Consider the following 21,927-nt stretch of genomic DNA (forward strand, 5'->3'; position numbering starts at 1 on the left):
TGAACTACTAGACTACTTTGGGACTTTTGTACCACCAATCTAACCCACTAAATACTGATAGAAAGTAAAAATATAGACATGTAGACATATATGTATGCCTACCCACTATAACATTTGTATCCAAGAATGATTTAATTAGTTTGTATGATAAACTCTCACCACTAACAGGTTGACTGGGGGAGTGTAGATGACAAATGCAGGAGGGTTACAATGTCAAATTATTGCACACAAAAGCACCCTTTTTTTTTTTTTTAAGCATCACCTTGATTTATTTTCCTAGTCTTTTATTTTCCTCAGATGGAAAAATAGTTTCATCAAGAAAACAAACGATTCAGCCCAAGAGAAAGAATTTCATGTTTTAATGCTTTTCTTAAAAAAAAACTTCAACATTGAACTAGTGCATGCTCTGACCCCTAACCCTAGTTTACTGACTAAAATTTTTTTTAAATCGCTTCACAGAAAACAAGGTCTTTTCTTCAAATAGAATGATTGTATTTTATTGCTGCCTTGTTTAGTATATATTTTTCTCATTTGGGAAAAAAAAAAGCCTAGGTGAAAAAATTACCTAACAAGAGAAGTAGTTTACATGGTGATAACAATTAAATTGCTGCCAAAAGGGAAAAAAAAGTAAAAAACAAACAAATGAAATTTTAAATGGAAAATATCACATAACTTCAAAAAAAAACTTACCTCAATTTTCTATCATTTACCATGTACTATAAGTAAACTTTCTAAATAGGATTACAGTCCTTTATTATAAGCCCCTAGTGGTACTATGGTATACATTTTTAAAAATGCTACTACAAAAATGTTTCTTTTTGTTTCTGCCTATTGTGTACTTAAGCTATAGATAATTTTTGAATAAAAAGCCTACGGTAGGTATAAAGGCAATAGTTAACTGATTCTGTTTGCTGATGTCCTGTTCATGTTCCAGCAAGGTGGCCTCTCTTAATCCAGCATTTTCTCCTGTTTCTTGCCTTCCTTTTTCTTCTTCTTAGATTCTGCTGCAATTAAAAGAGAAAGAAAGGCATCACATTAATAAGCTAGGGGGAAAGGACACTTTTCTGATAACTGGCAAGGAATGAAATGATTAAATGGATAGACAAGGCATATGTGTGTGTGTTTGTACGTGCATTTGCCAGAAGATTGTCTACGATAATAGGCAGGAGTAATACAGTCCAGTTCCACGTGAACACCTATAAATGCCTGAGATCTTATTGGTTGCCTCCATTTAATATACATAATACTGTCTGGGGTCCTAATTAAAAAAATAGAAACACATTAGTCATCTCTGAAAGAAGCCTGGTGCTCAGTGGAGCACTATCAAGAGCTTTGCTTAGTCCACCACTTCCACATTCCCTTCCATGAGACTGCTGATGAGCGCATTTTCTGATGAGCAATTTGAAAGTTTTGATTTGCCCTCTGCTTATATATTTAGCCAGTTATTCATATACAAAGGACAAGCTTTGAACCACACGGAGTTTTGACCCTATAAGGACTCCTACTCTTGAGTGAAGCAAATGGAATGTTCCAACCTGAGCCAAACCAGGTCAATAAAATTATGAGGATTTAAATCAAAAGACTCTATTCCTTTTCATTCATTCATCCGGTCATCTCCCTTTTCATAAGCATAGGAGACTGCAATACAGAAGAGGACAGGTCAGCTTTGGCTCCAAAGATGAGAATGGTCAGAATCACTGGGCTGGCCAGTGAAAAGACATTACTAAGTGCCTCTAAGGGCCTTCCCCGATTTGGTCCACAGTAGTGGCAGAAACATATGGGTTAGGTACAGGCTCTGGAGCCTGATGGCTGGAATTTAAATCCTGGCCCATCCCTAAGTTATAAGACCCTGGGAAATGAACTCAAGTATTTGTGTCTCAGATTCCTCACTTGTGAATTGGCATATGTACAGTACCACTTCATAGGGTTAATACCCAAATGAAATGAGTTGTATAAAATCCATTGAAAACAAAACATGGCACAATAGCACGTACTCAGTAAAGGCTAGCAGTTTACCATTAATGTAATAATAGACTGAGAATAAGAGGTCATTTCTCTGTATAATTAATATTCTTTATCATCACCAGGATATATTGGCAGAGCAGGTCATTGAAGGTGCTAAGCCACAAAGGAACCCTGGAACAAAGGCAATGGCCGGCAGGGGTCAGGGCACTGTTCATTGGATTAGAGGGCCTATGTCCAGGGGGGCCCTAAGGCTTTTGATGACAGGGGACATGATGCCAATCACAGATATACAAATCCCAGTTTATACTTAAACAGAGCTGGAACCTTTTTCACTCATTCATACCCTCACCACCTCTTTAGATTAGTTCTAAATTAATCATAAACTAGGCTAAGTAGTGTTTCTGCACAAAGTACTGTCCTAAGATTCCTTCCCTCGAGTTTTAGGGGGCACCATATACAATTAAGTCAAGGGTTGCACAAATCCTGCTAAATTGCTGCTCATGAGTATTCATTTTGTTCATGCCTATCCTCAGCTTTCCCCTTTCTATGCCAAAGAGACTTATTTTTCACTTAGTCATTGTTTGTCATTTTAATATCTCTTGATCCATGAAAGGTGAGAGGATGAGAACTTCCTAGTTCAAAGATACCAGAAGGTCAAAGGTTTTCTGTTTAATGTCTGCACAATTAATAATTCCCAGTCTCCGAATAATCTGTTAAGCAACAGTTTGCAATGGAATCCTCAGGGAAGAATCTAGAATGCTCACCAGGGTATAACTCTGATTTCCCTTGTCTCAATTTCTCCAAATTCCTCCCTGGGCAAGAGTAAATGTTTGTAGCAATGATTTGCATATTTGGTTAGCATATCCCTATTTCATACACAAATTTGAATAAATGCCATGCTGATGAGATTCTGAATACATTCATTTAATAAGGTTTGAAATTAGTCTGAATATGGACACTATTGTTTTGTTTTGTTAATCCTCACCTAAGGATATTTTCCCATTGATTTTTAGGGGGAGTAGAAGGGAGGGGGAGGGAGAGAGAAAGAAACATTGATATTAGAGGGACACATCAATCTGTTGCCTCCCACCGTTGACTGGGAATTGCATCAGAGACCCTTCAGTATGTGGGCTGACACTCCACCATGGAGCCACACAGGCCAAGGCTGGACACTATTTGATAGCTAATGTAGGTGGCTCATTTCAGGGAACACTTTGGGAATGGGACTCTTTCCCCAGTTCTCCTTGGTAAAGGCAAGGGCAATTAGATAAGTGCCTTGACTGGAAATCAAACCTGCAACCTTTTGGTGAATGGGATGATGCTCAAACCAACTGAGCCACCCAGCCAGGGCTAGAAACAGGTTGTTTTAAGATATGTTTAAAGGTGTTCAGAAAGTCCTAAGACTTTTCTAAAAAGAAACTTCTAGAATGGATTCTTGCTTCTTGTACTGCTATAAATCCTAGTCCTTGGAATGCCATCCTTATCATATCCTGTGTTGAAAACACAAAATTTAGCCCAGACAATTATCTCAATACATAGTAACTATAGTAAAGAAAAGAGGTAGTGAGAAGAAGGCACAGGGCCCATGCTACAGAAGTTATTTTTGCTCTGAATACAAAATAAAATCCTGACGGACACTGAAGCAGCATGTGGCTCCATGGCCCTTTGTTCAGTTAGGCAATGAGGAAACAATTCCATTAGGATTGTACTGAGAGCCAAACCTTCACCTGGGGAATTGCTTTTAATCGATGTCTGTCATTTGCCAGCTCTGGGATGTTGGCAGGTCAATCATTCTGCATCTGTTTCTGAAAACCTGGGATAATAAAACCTAGTATGGCATCCTCAGAGGGCCATCAGGAGCATCATGTGAGATTATGACCTATAAGATCCAAGTTTACTACTGCTAGGAAACCATTGATTTAGCAAACACACACTTTAAAGCCACTATCTATCCTGTGCTACACTAGATGCTGGGATATAATGGCAAACAGGGCTAAATTCTGCTCATTCAGAGCTTTCGTGACAAGTAATGTTTTCGGGATTGCTCTGTGTGAGCGTCTTTTAACGCTGTAAAGTGCTCTCTGAGTACATAGTTATATTAAAGAGCACAGGTATGTGGCAGCTATTTGAATGGCTGCAATCTTCTGCTAGCTTACTCTGGACTAAAAACATAGGTGATGTAAAGGAATATCCACAGGTAGAATGAATTACTATAGAGAAAAACTATGTCTGAAAGAAAGAATTATAGAACATATTACCTATTTTTCAGTTTTAAAAGTACCATAGGCTTGTTTAGAAAAGCTTAAAAACATACATGTCCACAAATTACTGAGTTTCATAACATAGAGAATAACAGCAGGTTCTATTTATTTTTTTCTAATTTAACTAGGAACATAGTGACAGTTTGATAAAGAATAGTATACCTAAAATTCTATCATATTATTTTCCACACCATTATATGTAGTTTGAAACATGACAGAGCAGTATTTCTTTATGGTATTCCAGTCTATAGCTTTTATAATCTTTCTCCTTTTGTTGGACACTTGGCACGTTCTCACTTTCTATTATGACTAATGATGAGTGTTTTTGCAGACAAATCTTTGCATGTTTCAGTTTTGCCTTAATATATTATTAGAAGAGGATCTCCTCGATCAAAGGTCAGGATATTTTTAAAGCTTTTGAAATGTATTAGCAAATTTCTTTCTGGAAAGGAAGTATTGATTTAAATATTTTATCAGAAACTTATATAAGAGCTGATCACAGTACACTTGTTCTCAAAGGACAGATAAATAATCAAACCGTGTGCACCATTTCTTTTTCCATGGATTTACAGGCCTTTTTAAGGAATGCCTTATAGTTGGTACAAGGAAACCCCCAATCCTATTTTCAATACAGTATCAGGGAAATCTAGGAGAAACCGGGTTGTGAGTAAATGTTGAAAGAAAGATGGCAATTTAAAGGATTTTCAAAGATCTTGAGGGGGAATATTTTTCCAAGAAGTAGAAGAGTTGAGAATATTGGAATAAGATGATCTCATTTCCTTTTTCAGATGGCCTGCTGTGTATACGGAAACTTTTTTTTTAATTAATAGATTAAGTGATTGAGAGAAACATTGATATGAGAGAATAATATCGATCAGTTGCCTACCATACATGCCTGATTTACATAAAGTGGCTTTGGGCTATTAAACCAATGGGGATAATAACTCACTAGAATAGGAAGACAAGATATGCACCTTCTAAGAGGTAAAACTCATATGTGAGGAAGCTATGAACACTCAAAAATGGATACTGCGATTCAGAGGTCAAGAGTGTGAGCAAAGGGAAAGCTAGAGGAGTGCCACAGAGACCACCAAAGCTTACCGGTGGGGACTCATTTAATAAATCCTGAGAATTGTGTAAGGCAGGGGATCATGTCACTGTCAAACAATACTATCACCATGTAAACATGCCCCAAACCCTAGGTATCGTCAAGATCCCTTTAAAGCTTCATGAATTTATTTAAAAGAACTTGTCTGGGCTTATGAACCTTCTGCCCAGTCACCTAATCCCTTGCACCAGAACCGCTGAGCCTCAAAACTGATAATAAAGCTTTTGAACTGTGAATGGACAACTCAGAGATCCACCTCGAATTCAGGCTAGCTTCCTCACATGGCACCATCATTACATTCCCCAATCTTTCCATTTCAATTGGTAGCATATATTAAGCACCACAATCCAGAGGAAATTTTTATTTAAAAGTTAAAATGATAATCTTTGAAAAGTTTTCTTAATATAGCGTTCTCAGATGTGTTTCTGTCTAATGTCTCTGTTGCTACTATTTTGTTGTTTCTTCTTTGATTTCTTATTTTGTAATACTGCTACCTCATTTCTTGTTCTATGGATTCAGTGCATTTACTTCTAGACTTGTGTATGGAGCATGTACATACATATGATTAGAATTATGAATATACACATACATACATACATACATACATACATACATATGACTGCTCCTCAGCGCTGCCCACAAGCTGATGCCTGTTTTTTATTTTACTGCCCACCTTTCCTTCTGCTCATCAACACTCTATTTCATAAAAATACCTACCATTCCCTCTCAACTACGTGCCTTTCTACATGTTTGCTTTCTGATATCAAGTAGATGTGAATAAAATATATTATGCATCTGTGTCTAGACACAAACTGAACATGTCCAGACTCTTTAAGGAACTGCTGTTTTGCTCCCATTGCCTTTTGAGGTGACTCAGCACCTACTGCAACTCCTCCAAAGAGAAATTTCAGCTACAAAAGTACAGGTGAGTAATGAAGGTTTAGTGAAAGAGAGGAGGAAATTATTTCATCAACTGCATAAAACAAGCTTAGTAAAAGTCCTTAACCATGCCTGCTACTTTCCAAAGCAACTCACCAGTCTCAGTAGACTAACCCCTTCTCCCTTCTCCCTTCACCCAAAGATGCCTCTCCACAGCTTTTGAGCCTCTTTTCTCTCCTGTCCCTCCATTTCCCTGTCTTTAGGGGAAGCAAGTCAGATATCTATTCTATTCGCTTCTCCAGCCCCAGAAAGGGACCATCTTTAGGATGCACTTCTTTGTACAGTAGAGTCAGGAATTTGTTGGAGTCACTCCCAGATCTGACCTATATGTATCGATATGTGTGTACTAGGTAAAAATCACCAAGCTTAACCCCTATTTTTAGCTCAACGCATCCACATCGCCATTATGCATTAGCTAAACCTAGTCATTCATTTGGGAATGTCCAGACATTAAGCATAAAACAAAAAGCTGAAAGTTTTGGTGGATTTTTCCTTTAAGAGTCAGAGAGAAGAGCAGTGAAGATGAGAATCAGGGGTGCTTCATCTGTAAGTCTTTCAATCCAGGGCTCTCTCACTTGTATGTAGTTACAGAAGAAAGACCAAAGCTCGTGTGTGTGTGTGTGTGTGTGTGTGTGTGTGTGTGTGTGTTCAATATTCAGCAGCTACCTTTTGTCTTTTCCACTTTTGGGGGGAAAAATGTTTTTAAGTACTAAATGAAAGAGAAGAGAAGCAAAGATAGTTAAAACAAGGGGAATTCTGCAAAGATGTATACATTTATATAGGTAGCTTTAAGAATGTGAGGATAATTATGCCTGTGAATGTACAGGTGCAGTAGCATGCGTTTCTGATTGCTGCATTAGAGATTCCTGATGCATGTGTGTGGTGTTTTTATGTGCATGGGGTTGGTTTCACAGTTACTATATGCTGTCACACCTGTTAGTACTGGTGGCCCTACATTCCCATGTCTTACAAAGTTAATTTTAAGAACTCTATGGACTTAGGTAGAAGAGAGAAAGAAAGAGAAAGAGAGAGAGAGACTAACGTTTGGGTTTCCTCTGTTCAGCAGAAGTGCCTGCCTCTCCCTCAATGTGTAGACCACTCTCAAGACCTTACAATCTCGACAGTGGAAACGTCCCTGCACACAAATTCATGACTTCTTCCACCCCAAAACAGGAAGGAAGCACATTTACTTCTGATATGAGATTCAATGTGTAGAAACTTTGTTTCTGCAATAATGACACAGAAATCTTATAGAATTTCATAAATTATTTTGGTAGCCTAAGTCAGAAGTGGGAATGCATTATTATATCAATACATAATAACTAGCTCCCACCTGGCACGACATTATTTTCTATTAACATCTGATATTTAATCGTACACACTGGTGCTACTGGCAAATTAAATGATTATTTATGAAAAAGGGGGAAAACGTGAACACAGACACCCACAGAGGGAAGATGAAGTGAAAACGCACGGAGAAGGCTGACAGACATCTATGAAACAAGGAAAGAGGCCTGGTACTGATCCTTCCCTCAGGGACTTCAGAAGGAATCAGCCCTGCAGATATCTTGATCTCAGCCTTCTAGCTGCCAGAAATGTGAGAAAATAAGTGTTTTTAACTGTATTCTCAAAAATTTTAAATATGCATCGTTTAAATACTTTGGCACTACGGAACATGGCATTTGAGGTCTCGTTAAAGGTCTCACAAATGCTCAGGGCACAAATCCTTTCATCCATCTCCACACTTGTCCTCCATATTTCAAGCAGGTGAGCTATGCTCCCCTCCCCCTCACACGTGATTCCTCGGACCCCCAGCTACCCAATGCGCTATCTATAGCAGCTGCAAAGGTGAGAACTGAACAAACTCCCCTGATTCTCTGCATTTTTTAGACAGCAGCCTTCCTAGCAGCTGAAGTGATTAGTCTTGTGCACTCAAGTGAAGAGCTGAAAAATCATGCTTTCCTATTTTCTGTAGAATAAAAGTGATTTCTGTAAGCCCTGCTAGAGTGAGTGCTGTTAATGTGTGAACCTCTGGCAAGCAGCGCTGGGCCTTGCCCGCTGTGTGGAGGAGGACACCAGGCACATCGGTCACCTGCCTCCAGCTCTTTGGATTTCTAATGAGCTCTTCTAAAAATAGCATACACTTCTCAAGAAAGAGTCTTCAGTTTTTTCCTTGTCCCTGCCTCTGTGTGCTGAGCACGAGCCAGCCTGCTGATTTCCCTGCAGGTTCCTGGAGCTTTTGCATCAGTGCAGTGCTGGCTGGAGTCACTGCGAGTGTCAAGTGTCCCCACTGGCAGTGCTTGTTACCAGGACAGCGGTGCCTGGGACCCTGAGAAGCACCAGAGCGGCTCTGAGTCTCACGGTGGAGTGGAGGCAGGCCTGGATCCAGCCCAGGGGCCTGCCTGGGGGGCTGCTGGGTATAACAGGTGCAATGCATTGCTTTGTCTTCCTCTCAAGAAATGTAGCTCCTTTAAAGGACCCCAGCTTGCGACTCACAGTACCAACAGTTATTATTTGTTTCAATGCAAATACTACACAAAGACAAGCTTGATTCAGAGTTATCTGGCATGACTTCATTACAAATGACCTCATGTGTGCTCATCCTAATGTTTCAGGATTGTCAGTGTGCTCATCCTAATGTTTCAAGAAAACCAAAATTATTAATTTTTTTTAGAATACCCAAAGAGTAGGAAGCACTCGGTTTGGGAAGCACTGGTATGATAGACAAGAACTCTGAACGTAGACTTTCCTGACTTCAAGTTCAAGCCTGATTCCTCACTGGCTGGCTGATCTTCTGCAAGTTGCCACTTTAGAATCCTCATTTGTAAAATGTGAGCAAAACTCCTTGAGGCTGCTTTGGGGATTAAGCAAGCCCATGCATCCTAAGAGTTTAGGATAATGCCTGTCACATCATAAATAATAAATGGGGATGATTTTCACAGTGCTCAAGAAATGCTAATAAAATAGCTACCATTTAAAACACGGAACAAAAATTCTCAATCTGGTAGAAGTTTGAGGAAGATACACAAAATCTTCAGAGGTCAAAAAACAAAAAAGGTCCCTCAATCCAGTAACTAATTAGTGTGAACATTGTTCTATTATGCAGCCTTCCTCAATACTAATTATTATTTAGCTGGTTTGTGTGTGATCAGCTAATGAGCCTCTGAGCATGGAATTTACCAAGGGACATGAAAGCAGACCCCAGTGTGAAGCAAACCCTACAAATGTTTACAGTTCCTGGTCCTCACACCTGTCCCAGCAATTAGAACGAAAGGTTCTTTAATAAGGATGGGAGTAAAACACCCAGGTGAGCCTTCTTCCGGGTGAGGTGAGCATGTTCTGCTTTAACATTGATTTCTCTGTACATTTGTGCAGCCGGTGAATGAATGATGTGCCTAGTGAGCCAGCCCAGGACGATTTAGTTGGAAACATCGTTCATCCATTCAAATAAATACTATTCACTGAGTTCCTCTCATGGACCAGAAACCATGACATGTAGTAGCTTTCAAAGGGGAGTGAGATGTGGCTCCTGCCCTCAAGATGAGCATTGGTGTGAGAGGCAAATCCACACAGGCTACAGAGGAGTAAATGAATGTCTTATCAGAGGAGTGATTCCCCACAGCAACTTAATGCCTGGGAAGGGAAGTCTGGTAAATTTGAACACTGTCTCTTTCCTAGTCTTTGAACAAAACAAGCTCGTTGTAGCCTCAGGGACTTTGAACTTGTTTCACTTAGAATGCCTGGATGGCTAGCTCCTCCTCCAAATCCAAAAGTTAACTCTCATAGAAGCTTTCCCTGGTTACTCTAATTTGGCTCCCTCCCCACTCCAGTTACTCTAGCACTTGACTCTTCAGTGTCCAAGACCATTTACTCCAGTATTGAAGTTGTCATTTTAATTACTAATTCACATTTGTCACTATTATCTATGCATCTCCATCACTAAAATGAGAGCAACAAGAGCAAAGGAATATCACTAGCTTCTAGTGTAATCCCTGCTCCATCCAAGGTTCTTAACAGATTTTATAAATAAATGAATACATTGGAAGCAATGCCAAAGGACTTCCATAGCATTTGTCCTTCTGTGCAGGACCTCAGGATTTGTCCTGCTGCTCACCCTACTCCACTACAGGTCCAGGTGGGGCATTAATTTGTCCCTGGTGCTAACTCTAGCAGACAGTACTCTTCAATGAATATTTATCAGGGTAGGTTTTACATAATGAAATATATTAACTATGGAAGAACAGGGTCCAGGTCGCTAGAAGCACTGGTATAGAGAAATAGATGTATAAGAAATCATGGCTCATTCAGCCATCCTCAGGAGTTCAGTGTGGCTTGGGCACAGCACGTGGGCATAGCACTGGAGCAAGGATCAGACATGAGCCAAATTGGAGGATGCCTGAGCAGCATGTCCAGCTGAGGAGCCAGAGTCGAATTCTGGGAAATCATGATCAAAGAGGGAGTTCAAGAAAGAAGTGGGTCTGACATTCATTACTCTTCTTCGGTAAGAAACTGAGATCACTGTGTTGAATAGATTCAGGGGAAGGGGCCGTGCATAAAGCCAGAGATCTAGAATCAGGCAGCTTGTAATTCAGTCCTGGCCCCTCTGCTTAGTAGCTGTATAACAGTGTGCTCAGCATCTACTTTCCTTAATCCTCATTTTCCTCATGCAAAATTGGGAGTCATAATAATAACTATTTTATGGAGCTTTGTGCATTTTCAATGACACAATGTATGAGTAATGTTCTAAGCAATAATCAAAACATATTATGCGCTCAATAAATATTAACTGTACTTGCTATTATCGTAATCACTACAAACTTTTGGCCTGAAAAGGTGCTGAGGAAACACCCACGTCAAGAGGTTTATTCGGAAGGAAAAAGTCTTAAAAGCACTGCACATTTATCAAGCATTTTTACATATATGACTTCATTTCATCTTTAAAACAGTGCCAGGAGGTATTCATTATAGATTTTAGTTTACAGAAGACAAAACAGATATCATTCTAATAAGAAAAGAGCATAATTATTATACCTACTCACTTGACATACAGTAGCATGGATAGGAAATAAAATACAGATGTTCAGACAGAGCAAGGAAACAGAACAGAGACTAGACATAAACCCACACTTATATGATCAATGAATCTATGACAAAGAAGGCAAGAATACACAATGGAGTAAAGACAGTCTCTTCAATAAATGGTGTTGGCAAACTGTGGAAAATAATGAAACTGGATCATGTCCTTACACCATATACAAGAATTAACTCCACATGGATTAAATACTTAAAATAAAATGCAGATGTTCAAAGATTTTCACAAAGCGGAATAAAAAAAGAAATCAAAGCCCTGAGACCAAACTGAGTAAGAGTGTTTTCCTCTAATCAAGAACAAAATTCCCACAAGGCACTCCAGGCTGACTCTTTCTGCTCAAATACAAGGGCAGCAGCCATCCAAATCCCCTTCCTTCCTGTTTCAGGGTCCCTGGGTGGGGAGGGGGACCCCAGCCCAGGTTGGCCTGTGGTGGGATTCTGCCCCTTCACCTCTCCCAGCATAGAAGTCACCAGCCTAGCAGAGCTCACCCACGGGGTGTTGCCATACTCATTCCTATGGGGTGTCAGAGCCCAGAAAATAGAACAAAAATGTTGGGGAAGTTCTTTTATCTTTAAAAGAATGAACAAAAGAATCTTTTTAGAGGGTTGAGAATTGAGAATGCTGGGAATATCACTTCCCTGACCCTTTTTCCATTTAATAATCAGCTGCCAAGCGCTGTGCCCCGCACGTAGCTGAGTCTTGCACTCAAACAGTTGCTGTTCTTTGATCTTCAAAGTTGAATTGTCAAGAAGAGAGGCCTAGGCAACTGTCCAAAAAAGAGCAGCAAGATGGCAATGCTTTTAGAAAGGGCTGGGAAGACATAAAAGGAATTGGGGTGACCGTGAGCAGGGGGAATGACCAAGCGTCTGGTAACAGTGGAGCGTGAGTTGGTGGACAGGTCAGTAGGAGGGACTGACACTGTCCCCTGGGCCACCTGTAACACAGACATCCATCCACCTGCTCCTCTCTGACTGTACCAGGAACGTCTGAATTACCCTTCCTCCAGACAAACTCGGAGGCTGACATCATCCCACGTGGCCCTGTTGGTATCACAAGGAGCTTCACCATACCCCTTGTTGATATATCTCGTTTAAGCCGGTGAGAGAAAGACAGATGTCACATGACTTCACTTATATGTGGAATCTAATAATCACAACAAATTGATGGATAAAATAGAATCAGAGTCATGGAAACATGGAACAAACTGACGAATCTCAGGGGGGAGTAAATGGGGCGGGGGAAGGGGAGAGATTAACCAAAGAACTCGTATGCATATATGCTTTGTCCATGAACACAAACAATAGGATGCTGAAGGCCTGGGCAGAGCAGAAATAGAGAGGGGGGGGGGGGCAAAGGGGAGAAAGAAGGAACATCTGTAATACTCTCAACAATAAAGATTTTAAAAATAAAAATAACTAATAATTTCCATGTCAACAATAACTCCAGATTCTAGAATGTTCCAAGATGATCATCAGTCCAAGTCACCTATGGCACTTGGGAAAATCTCAGTTCATCTGGGAGCCTTCCACACCAGCCCTGACTCAGCTTGTGCACTCCAGTGGTATCAGCCAGAAGCCTGATCCACTGGTCAGCTCTGCTCCCACAGACAGGGCTGCCTAGGTGAGGACCATGGATCCCCACCCTGGCAACCCTGCCTGGCTTGGCCAAATTCTAATTCCTCAGTGAGCTCATCCTCTAGGTGCACCGCTGAGAAACAGCTGTGGCTTGAAGAGTTATTTGCCTTCCGAAGGGTTCTCTGCTCTGACATTCTATACAGACTGACCCACGTTTCCAGCTTCTCCACCTGAGATACTTGATACCCAAGTATCCCTGAAACTGGAACAGAACATTACCGATGGCTCCAAAGAGGAGAGACTTGACTCTCTCCACAGTAGAGTGCTCAACTGTCCCCAATATAAGATGACGCTCAGTAACTCTTCATCTGTAATGGCATCAATGCCCATCTATCCCAATAGGAGAGAGGGTGAGGTCTAATACTATACTCAGCACAGTCCAACATCCCTGGCAGACTGCTCACTAAATACCAGCTCAAGACCTTTTCAGCTTCTCCTCTCATATGTATAGGTAGAGTTCAAAAAGCTGAAGACACATTTCCCTGACTCCCTTGAAGTAGCATTTTATATGTGATCAGGTTTCCATCAATCAGGCACACTTCGTGAGTATTATTGGTAGAAAAAAGGGCCAAACTTGGCCTGGCTGGAGTAACTCAGTTGGTTGAGCCTTGTCCCATGCACTGAAAGGTTGCTGGTTCAATTTCTGGTCAGGACACATACCTGGATTACAGATTTGATCCCCAATTAGGGAGCAAATGGAAGGCAACTGATCAATGTTTCTCTTTCATATTGATGTTTCTCTCTCTCTCTCTCCCTCCCTCCCTCTCCCTCTCCCCCCACCCCCACCCCTTTCCTCTCTCTAAGCAAGGATTGTTTTTTAAAGAGCCAAATTTGGAGAAATTGGAAATTACTGCAAGAAAGGTGACAGTAATATCTGGTTTTACGGGTGATGACAGCGTTGAAGTTTCCAGTGTGTGATTCTTAGCGTTATGTGTGCAGAGCAGTGGGTGATTCTATTACATCAGCCATGTGTTCTGTGATTAGACATTTCTCTTTGACCTGCTGCCTTTTGCTGCATTGCTCCTGGAAATGCAGTATTTGGGGAGATCCTCTGGATCACTTGGAGGTTCTGTGAGCTATGAAACACTTTTGAATAAACCTTTCTACTTAAACTAGCTGGAGTAGATCTTTTGAAAGAAAGAAAAAGAAAAACACATCCTGGCAGATGCAAGGTTTTCTCAATTAACAATCTTAATACTCTCAATCTCATTTCTTAAGAAATGAAGATCTCAAGTGTCCAACACAATCAATCATTTCACTAATGTATCCTGGTTAGATCCTGGCAGTGATCAATCAAGCTCTGGTTATAACCTTTCAGTCAATCCATGACTTTCCCCAGAGTAATCCTGTCCTGTTGCCAGGAAAGCTGTATTCCAATTCTGCATCTCTGAGTTCTCATGTCTACATAAGAATATCAAGACTCTCTTCTGAATATAGAATGCAAATGTCGAGGACTGAAAGCTTCCTCAAATTAAGTGGTTCCAACACAAGGGGATCTTTAGTAAGGGTTTCCAACTTGATATCTAGCAACGCTGAAATTGTGGACTAAAGCTAGAGTTAGTGTTTGTACAATATTGTCAGCAACAGGAAAGGACAATTCTATTCCTCAAGAGGCAATGCTGTTAGATGGGGTGTGATGAAATTTAAGGCAATTTTTAATCAAGGCACGGGGGATATGTAGTAATGTCTCAGTTCAGATGACCATTCTAGGCATTAAGCACCTCTCTCCCCAAGCACGTCTTTTAATCTTTTAATCAAATCACAATGGAATTATTATTAGCAATCAAATCACAACAATATCTCCAGTCTTCCCTCAATTTAATGCTGGATAGTTACAGCCTTACCAATGTCTGTATAATCCATTCTAAAAATTTAAAGCATATGTTTTTCACACTGAGAATCGTGTAGTTTGCATATTAATCCACTACCATTTCCCCAAACAATAGAGGCCAACCAAAAACTTCTCTCAAACAAACAACAACAATAACAAAACCCAGGCAAATTAAACAGAACCTGATCATGTGTTTATCAAAGTGTTTATCAATGAGACGGATAATGATGGGGGGGGAAAAGATAATTTCCTGTTATAAGCTGAGTGATATGAAATCATTACTTACCAATGTCCTGAGTTTCTGCAAGCATATATCCTACGCCATTTATTTTGGAAAATCTGACACCTAGGAAAGGTCCCTTTCCTATGATTTCCAGGTTTGAAAAAGGCAGAGGATGATATAAAAGGAGAATAAAAACCTGAACTGATTCTGCTGCTAACCTAGAGGATACACCTGGATGAATCACTGATTTTCTCTGTCTCCATCTGTTATATGAAAGTAACATCAGATGATAAGCAAGGTCCCCAGATGCTCTGCTATTTAATGATTCTAGACATAGAAAATTAACTAATACGGGCACAGTTCCATGATTTATATTACTCAGAGACAGCACATTGATTAAAAAAAAAAAAAGAAGGGGGATGGGGTGGGGTCTTTGATGTCAGTCTGAGTTTGATTTTGAATCCTGGTTCCACCATTTACAAGCTGTGGCACCTCAGGGAAGTTGCCCGTGCTTCTCTCGTACATACAATAAGATGAACAAAACATATGGCAAAGAGTTGCTTCAAAGCTCAAATGAAATGATGAGGCGTGCCTATCATAGTGCCCCATTCAAAATTAGTGGGGTCCCTATGTACCTCTATTCTTTTTGGGTACTGAGTTAAAATAGAAAAGAGCATTGGTGACATTCTTTTCTGAATAAAGGAAGAAATAATTATAACTATATAACTTTGAGAAAAGTTTAGTTACATGAACTCTTCTATCAGTATGCTGGATTTATTGTGTGAAACTTTTTGCCCTTTAGCATTTATTTATTATACAAATACTAGAGGCCTACACTGGTTGGGGCCAGCTGGCCCACCCGGGTGGAGACCATCGGGAAAGGGCCAGCTAGGGTGAGGGGCCAGGGATGGTTTGCAGGCCAGCCCCGCCCCGATTGGGGTGGGGTGCCCGCTTGGGGGTGGGGCCGACTGGGGCGACAGGCATTCTGGTCATTCTGCCATTTGGTCGATTTGCATAGTACCCTTTTATTATATAGGATTATTATATAGGATTTATTCAGCCCTACGTGCTACTCCTTGTTCTAGTCAAAAAGGGATACAGTAGAAAGCAAAATAGAGCAGGTCCCTGTCTTCCTGAGAGCTTTATTCTGAGGAATGTCTTCCAGAAATAATGTTGTAGAAAATGTCACCTTCTGTTTGGGAGGTCATATCACTTATCAGGATTAAGTGTTACAAAGCTTACCTTCTCCTTTTTCAAAAGAAAATGAACCCTCTGGAAGTTAGCTTACACCCATACCTGATTTAAGGAAGAAATCAGCAACAGATAAAATGAGTTTAGATTCAGCCAAATCTTGGCTCTTTCATTTACTAAGGATCTATCACTGGGCAAACAAATTAACCAGTGTGCCTCATTTTCCTTCAAAAGTACATCTACTTGCAGAGAAATGTATGGGATTTTAAGAAACAACATATGTCAAACACACAGGTCAAGACATGCCAGTGGAACAAAACAATACAAATGATAATGCCGATGTCATTTTGTTATTATTTGATTTTCCATTGATCAGGAAAAAAATGAGCTATCTTAAGGTCAGAGACTCACAAAGAGAAAGCTGTAATATCCATTCATAGTTATTTCAGAAAAATGGTACAGAAATATACACAGCCCACACATGTCTCTAATTCCATTTTACTTAAACTAGGGAACATATGTCATAGAAAGTGGGTATGAGTCTCTCTCGTTAAGAAAATCTATCTGACACATCTTTTTAGCTCAGCTCCTGTAAGATTTTTCTTTGTGCATATTGCCTGGTGCCAAAACAACATTCACAAAACCCTCCGAGTTGAGAAAGGACTAATTGGTTTTAACAAAGATATGTTATGCACAAAGTGAAGGCTGCATTTTAATGACCAACAAAATGCATAACTGGCTGTGAAATTCAGAATTCACTCAGGATAATACCTTGACCTTGATTTTTGATATATGAAAAATTACAACATGTCTACCCACTTGAAATATTTTACCACCATTTTTCAGGCTGAGAACCTGAACCAAATGGTTAACCTTCATTGCATGTGGGAGAATGTAAAAAAGTAAATTATCCACTAGTACAATTAAGAGAGGAAAGAAGGAGAGAGAGAGAGAAAAAAACATCCATTGGCTGCACATCCCCTGTGGGGATGGAACCTACAACCCAGGATTGTGACCTGACTAGGAATTGAACCAGCAACTGTAAGGTGCACCTGACAATGCCCAGCCAACAGAGCTACACCTGCCAGGGTCTGAGGGGTTTTCTTAATCATATGCCAGTTTGATATTTACTTTATCCAGCATGAAAGCAGGGTCTGACTTTCTGGGAATGAATAGAAAGATAGCTCTAAATGATTTAAAAATTCCATGATAAAAGTAGTGAGCTAATCAAACCAAAAAAAGAAAATAAAGGCTCTGCAGAAGTGTAAGAAATACAGAACTTATCCAAATACTCGGTGAAAAAGGAAAATATAAAATAATTTAGCTAACGACAACTGTGTACTATGTTACATAATCTAGGAAAGACTTGATTTTAAATATTCTGCCTCAGGACCTTTGTGAGCTTGTTCATACTTGTCAGAATGCAGTCCACAATTTAGGGTTTGGATTATACAGTCACCATACAGCAACTGTCTTAATTGGCCCGTTTTTCCAGACTTTATTTGTGCTAGGAGACTATTCCAATTCCCTCATCTGTTCAGAGGATCTCAATTGCCTGCTGAGAAGTACTTGTATAAAACTTAATACAGGAGGCTTGGTCAATTCCTTTCTTAAGGTAATTCACCTGAAGATCCTGCCTGAGTCCATGGATCCATTCACATTAAAACTGTGGTCCAAGAGCAGGACCTACCTTGAGGCTTGGGCTTAGTGAGTTTGCCACAAGGCTTGGAGATGGTGACTGTCTTCTGGCAGTCAGCATTGTGGAGGGCTCGCTTCAGGCTTCCAGTTCTGGTCTTCAAGGCGGTATTCAGATCACATTCTCCCCAGGCCTGGAATTGGTATTTGCACTCCGCTAAAGGTAAGGTGGGACAGAGCAGAAACCTTTGAAAGATCCTATTATAGTGCCATGAAAATAATCACACTTTTGTTTTTAACTCTTTGTAGCGAGGTAATTATAATTGTAAAAAATAAGAGAGAACCCATATACCCTCAGTTGTAATGTCTTCTATAGCTATAGTCCAATGGCACAATCAGGAAATTGATACATTCCACAGAATTTACTCAGCTTTTGCCAGTTTGACATGCATTCATTTGGGTATGAGTGTGGTAGATGGAGATTTAGTTCTGTGCAACTCTATCCCATACATAGATACAAGTGATCACCACCGACACTTATACACAGAACAGTTCCAAGGCAAGGATCCCTTGGGCTGTCCTTCTATAGTCAGAGGCCACCCAACTTCCTCCCCTCCCATCTCTCTAGTCTCTGGTTAAATATGTTGAAAGATTCCTTCTCAAATAGGTAGTTAAGGACAGTTAGACTGGCAATAATCAGTGGGGGGAAAATCCATGAGAAATGGCTATAATCAGCCCTGCTGGATTCTGTAAGTCTATGAACCAGAGTGGAGGGTGGGGAAAGATCAAACGAGAGAGAGGGCCTGAAAGTAACAGAAAGAGATCAGGAGAAAGAAGACATTAAATAAGAAAAGAGGAAATAAAGATACAAGGAACTTAGAAAAAGAACAGAAAAAAAGAGAAAAAGATCAACAAACACTATTAGGAGGAATCAAGAGTATATTTTTGTCCCTATGGGTAAGGCAGCAGTACTTAATAAGGACTATTTAACATTAGGCAATACCTGGAGACATTTCAGTTGTCATAGTTTGTGGAGGTGGGCAGTGCAACAGAGACTAGTGGGTAGAAGCCAAAGATGGTGCTAAATATCTTACAATCTACAGAACAGACCCTCACAACAAAAACTATCTTGTCCAAAATGCTAGTTCATAGTGCTGAGGTTGAGAAACTCCAGGGTTAGGCAAAATGTCTTGTTATTTTGCATCTGATAAAATAAATTCATTTAAAATAAATTTGGTGGAAGAATGCAAGAATTATGTCAGACTGAAAGATACAACCAGTAGGACCACAGGGATGGGACTCACCTCCAAACTGCTTCTTCCAGTTGCAGGGGATCTTACATCTCTGGGTCTTCATGGTTTGTTTGCACTCAGCTCCACTCCGGGTGCCCTCCCGGGTGCCCAGCCCACAATCTCCGCTGGTGGGCACACACACACTCCACTGCCATTCTCCACAGTCAGACTTCTTCACTTTCTTTTCTGGAAGAAAGGAGACATAATCAACACCAGAAGGCTCTTTATCGCCTACATAAAACTAAGTTCATTCCTGAGCGCCTGAATTACAGGGTCTGTGCTTTTTACCTCTATCTTTAGTGTCCAATAAATAGTGGGAACCTGATAGGGGTTAGCGGAATGAATGACCAAGACCAGGGAGAAAGGAAACTGCGAAAGGAGCTAGAGCTAATATTAATGTAACTCTTACTATGTGCCAGGAGCTGTGCTAAGTGATTTACTGACACCTCTTAGAAGCAGACATTTCTATGAAAGAGAAGATGGTTAAAAACAGTTAAACCTAAAAGGTGAGAAAACATTCTATTAGAAACAACAGTTGTCAGTTAGCTTTTTCAGTGCAAGTCTTTGTTCATTTCTCTGTTTTATAGACGGAATAGCATAATATAAATGTGGTGGAAACTGACTCCCCAGCTCCACAGACTACCCATTGAGAGTTATATGGAAAGGGTGCGTCAACTTCTCTGAGCCTCAGTTTCCTTCTTTAGACATAAAACAAAAATTCCTTGAAGGACTCTTTTTGAAGAAAGAGGCAACATAAGTAAAACACCTGATTCCTGGTCAATGGTCTGTACCATAATAGCTGCTAATATGATAATTATGATAATGATCATCATCTATATTTCAGGACTTTACAGTGGGGGGGGAGAGGGGAGGAGAAGGAATGTCACTTAAATTTCTTGAAATATTAGGAGGAAAAAATGGGAAGGGGGGAAGTAGGAAGGAAGAAAGAGAGAAAGGAAGGAGGCGTGAGAGGAGAGATGAGAGAGTGAGGAAGGAAGAGAAAGGACAAAAATCAGGTAGTGGGATTAGAAGGAGATTAATCAGTGAAGAGCTTTGCCTTCATAACCCTACTGCTTACCTGGTTTCTCTTTCTTTCCTGCTTCAGCAGTGTCCACAGCTGCCAAAATGAAAATGAATGCCAAGAAGGCAGCTGCAAATTTTCGGCGCTGCTGCAGGTACTGTTGGGACTGCATTCTGGGAATAAACAGAGAAACAGAAGAAGGTGGTATCAGCCAAAGTTAGAGAGGAAGGCTCCTGGAACTCCTTAACAGAAGGCTCCCTTTCCATTTCTAGAATATTCAATTTTAGAAAGATCTGTATCAATTACCTTATGTACATTCTGTCTTGTCTCTCCACCGAAATAAGTTCTCTTTTGCAATCAGTCATGACAAAATCCAACAGTTTGTGTAAGACTTCACCCACACCCATTTGCTATGTATGACTCAAGAAAGACAGAGCAAAGGAATTTGATGGCATGTGTTTGAGCAGACTCCTACAGTAAGTTTTGCTGACAGTGAGTGATGCTTGGTAATGCCAATAGCTATAACTCTTGAGAATTCCTAGGAACAACTGTGATGTTGAACTCCCCATGGATAATTTGAATGGACACAATGAGTGGATTATCTGTGCAAAATTATGTTTGCTATTATCCTCTATCAGTATTGACTAGTATCACTGAGGTTTTTACCATGTTCCATGATTATGATTACTTATTATCATCACTGTTCCATTACTCACTGAACTACCAAAAATGGAAACACAAAACAGAAGTAGGGATAGCACACCTTTATATATATCTAGCAAACACACAAAACACACGTGCTAAAATAACTCTAAACTATAGGATAATGAAGAATTCACACTCACTCAATTTGAAATTCTCTACATTTGATATGAATAAAAAATCCCAGAATAACATTAGAAAATTTCCTTAGAGTTTGAAGGCACTTGTGATAGCTGAGTGTCAGAGTGTCATTATGATCACCTGGCCAAAACGAACTTGAGAAATCTCTGTCCAAGCCCCAGGACAACCCACTTCCCAGTGAATACACTGAGGCATCGATTGCAGCAACTCACCTATTTCTAGTTTTACATTGCTGAACTTCTATTTTATAATTACTTTCAAAAAGCTTTCTTGTAGTAAGTTAGATTCACTTAATTTCTGGGAGAAAATCCCACATGAAATTATGCTTGAGTAACAGAATGGTCTATTAAAAAGTTATAACTGTAGCGTGAGGAAGGGAGGAGAGATACAAATTGAGATGAGGGTTGGAGATTTAGTAGAAGGGAAATGCACTCTACCTGGTTTTGATACTAATTTATAACAATCCAGAGTTTAAGGAATTGGTAAATGGTGCATTTCAGCTTGAGAAGTTCTAAGGAGAAATACACACAAGTCTATGTGTACAGGGAGTCACCTGTGTAAAATATGTGATCAGAAACAGGTTTAAATTGGAGAATATCTTTCTTCTTCTCAACCTCTTCTCCCTTCCTTATGTTTTGTCAACATTTGGCTTAAGACTATATTTTGAGAGCTTAGATTTTTCTGGGTAGATAAAATGAATAAATATTATTTGAAAGAAGAAAGTAAGAGGGTTTAGAAAAGAGATGATTAAAATTATCCAAAAAATCCCAGTATGCCCAAACAATACCCAATTAACATGCTGCTACCCCAGGCCTGGAGCAGCGGCTGCCAGGCTTGGAGCGGCCAGGCACGGAGCAGCCAGGTCAGGTGCGGCCAGGCCTGGAGCAGCAGC

At 40.1% G+C, this 21,927-nt stretch overlaps 1 protein-coding gene across 1 annotated transcript in view; it reads right to left on the bottom strand.

Annotated features, from left to right (window-relative positions):
* Positions 1-254: 254 nt before the first annotated feature.
* Positions 255-21,927, bottom strand: part of PTN (pleiotrophin) — an 86,917-nt gene continuing 65,244 nt past the window's right edge. The window contains 4 exon segments of the mRNA XM_045577124.1: positions 255-1,004; positions 17,935-18,096; positions 19,184-19,357; positions 20,250-20,365. Coding sequence (XP_045433080.1) covers positions 949-1,004; positions 17,935-18,096; positions 19,184-19,357; positions 20,250-20,365 — 508 coding nt within the window. The 3' untranslated portion in view covers positions 255-948.

Source organism: Pipistrellus kuhlii, unplaced genomic scaffold, assembly GCF_014108245.1.
Source record: "Pipistrellus kuhlii isolate mPipKuh1 unplaced genomic scaffold, mPipKuh1.p scaffold_m20_p_10, whole genome shotgun sequence".
NCBI classification, from domain to species: domain Eukaryota; kingdom Metazoa; phylum Chordata; class Mammalia; order Chiroptera; family Vespertilionidae; genus Pipistrellus; species Pipistrellus kuhlii.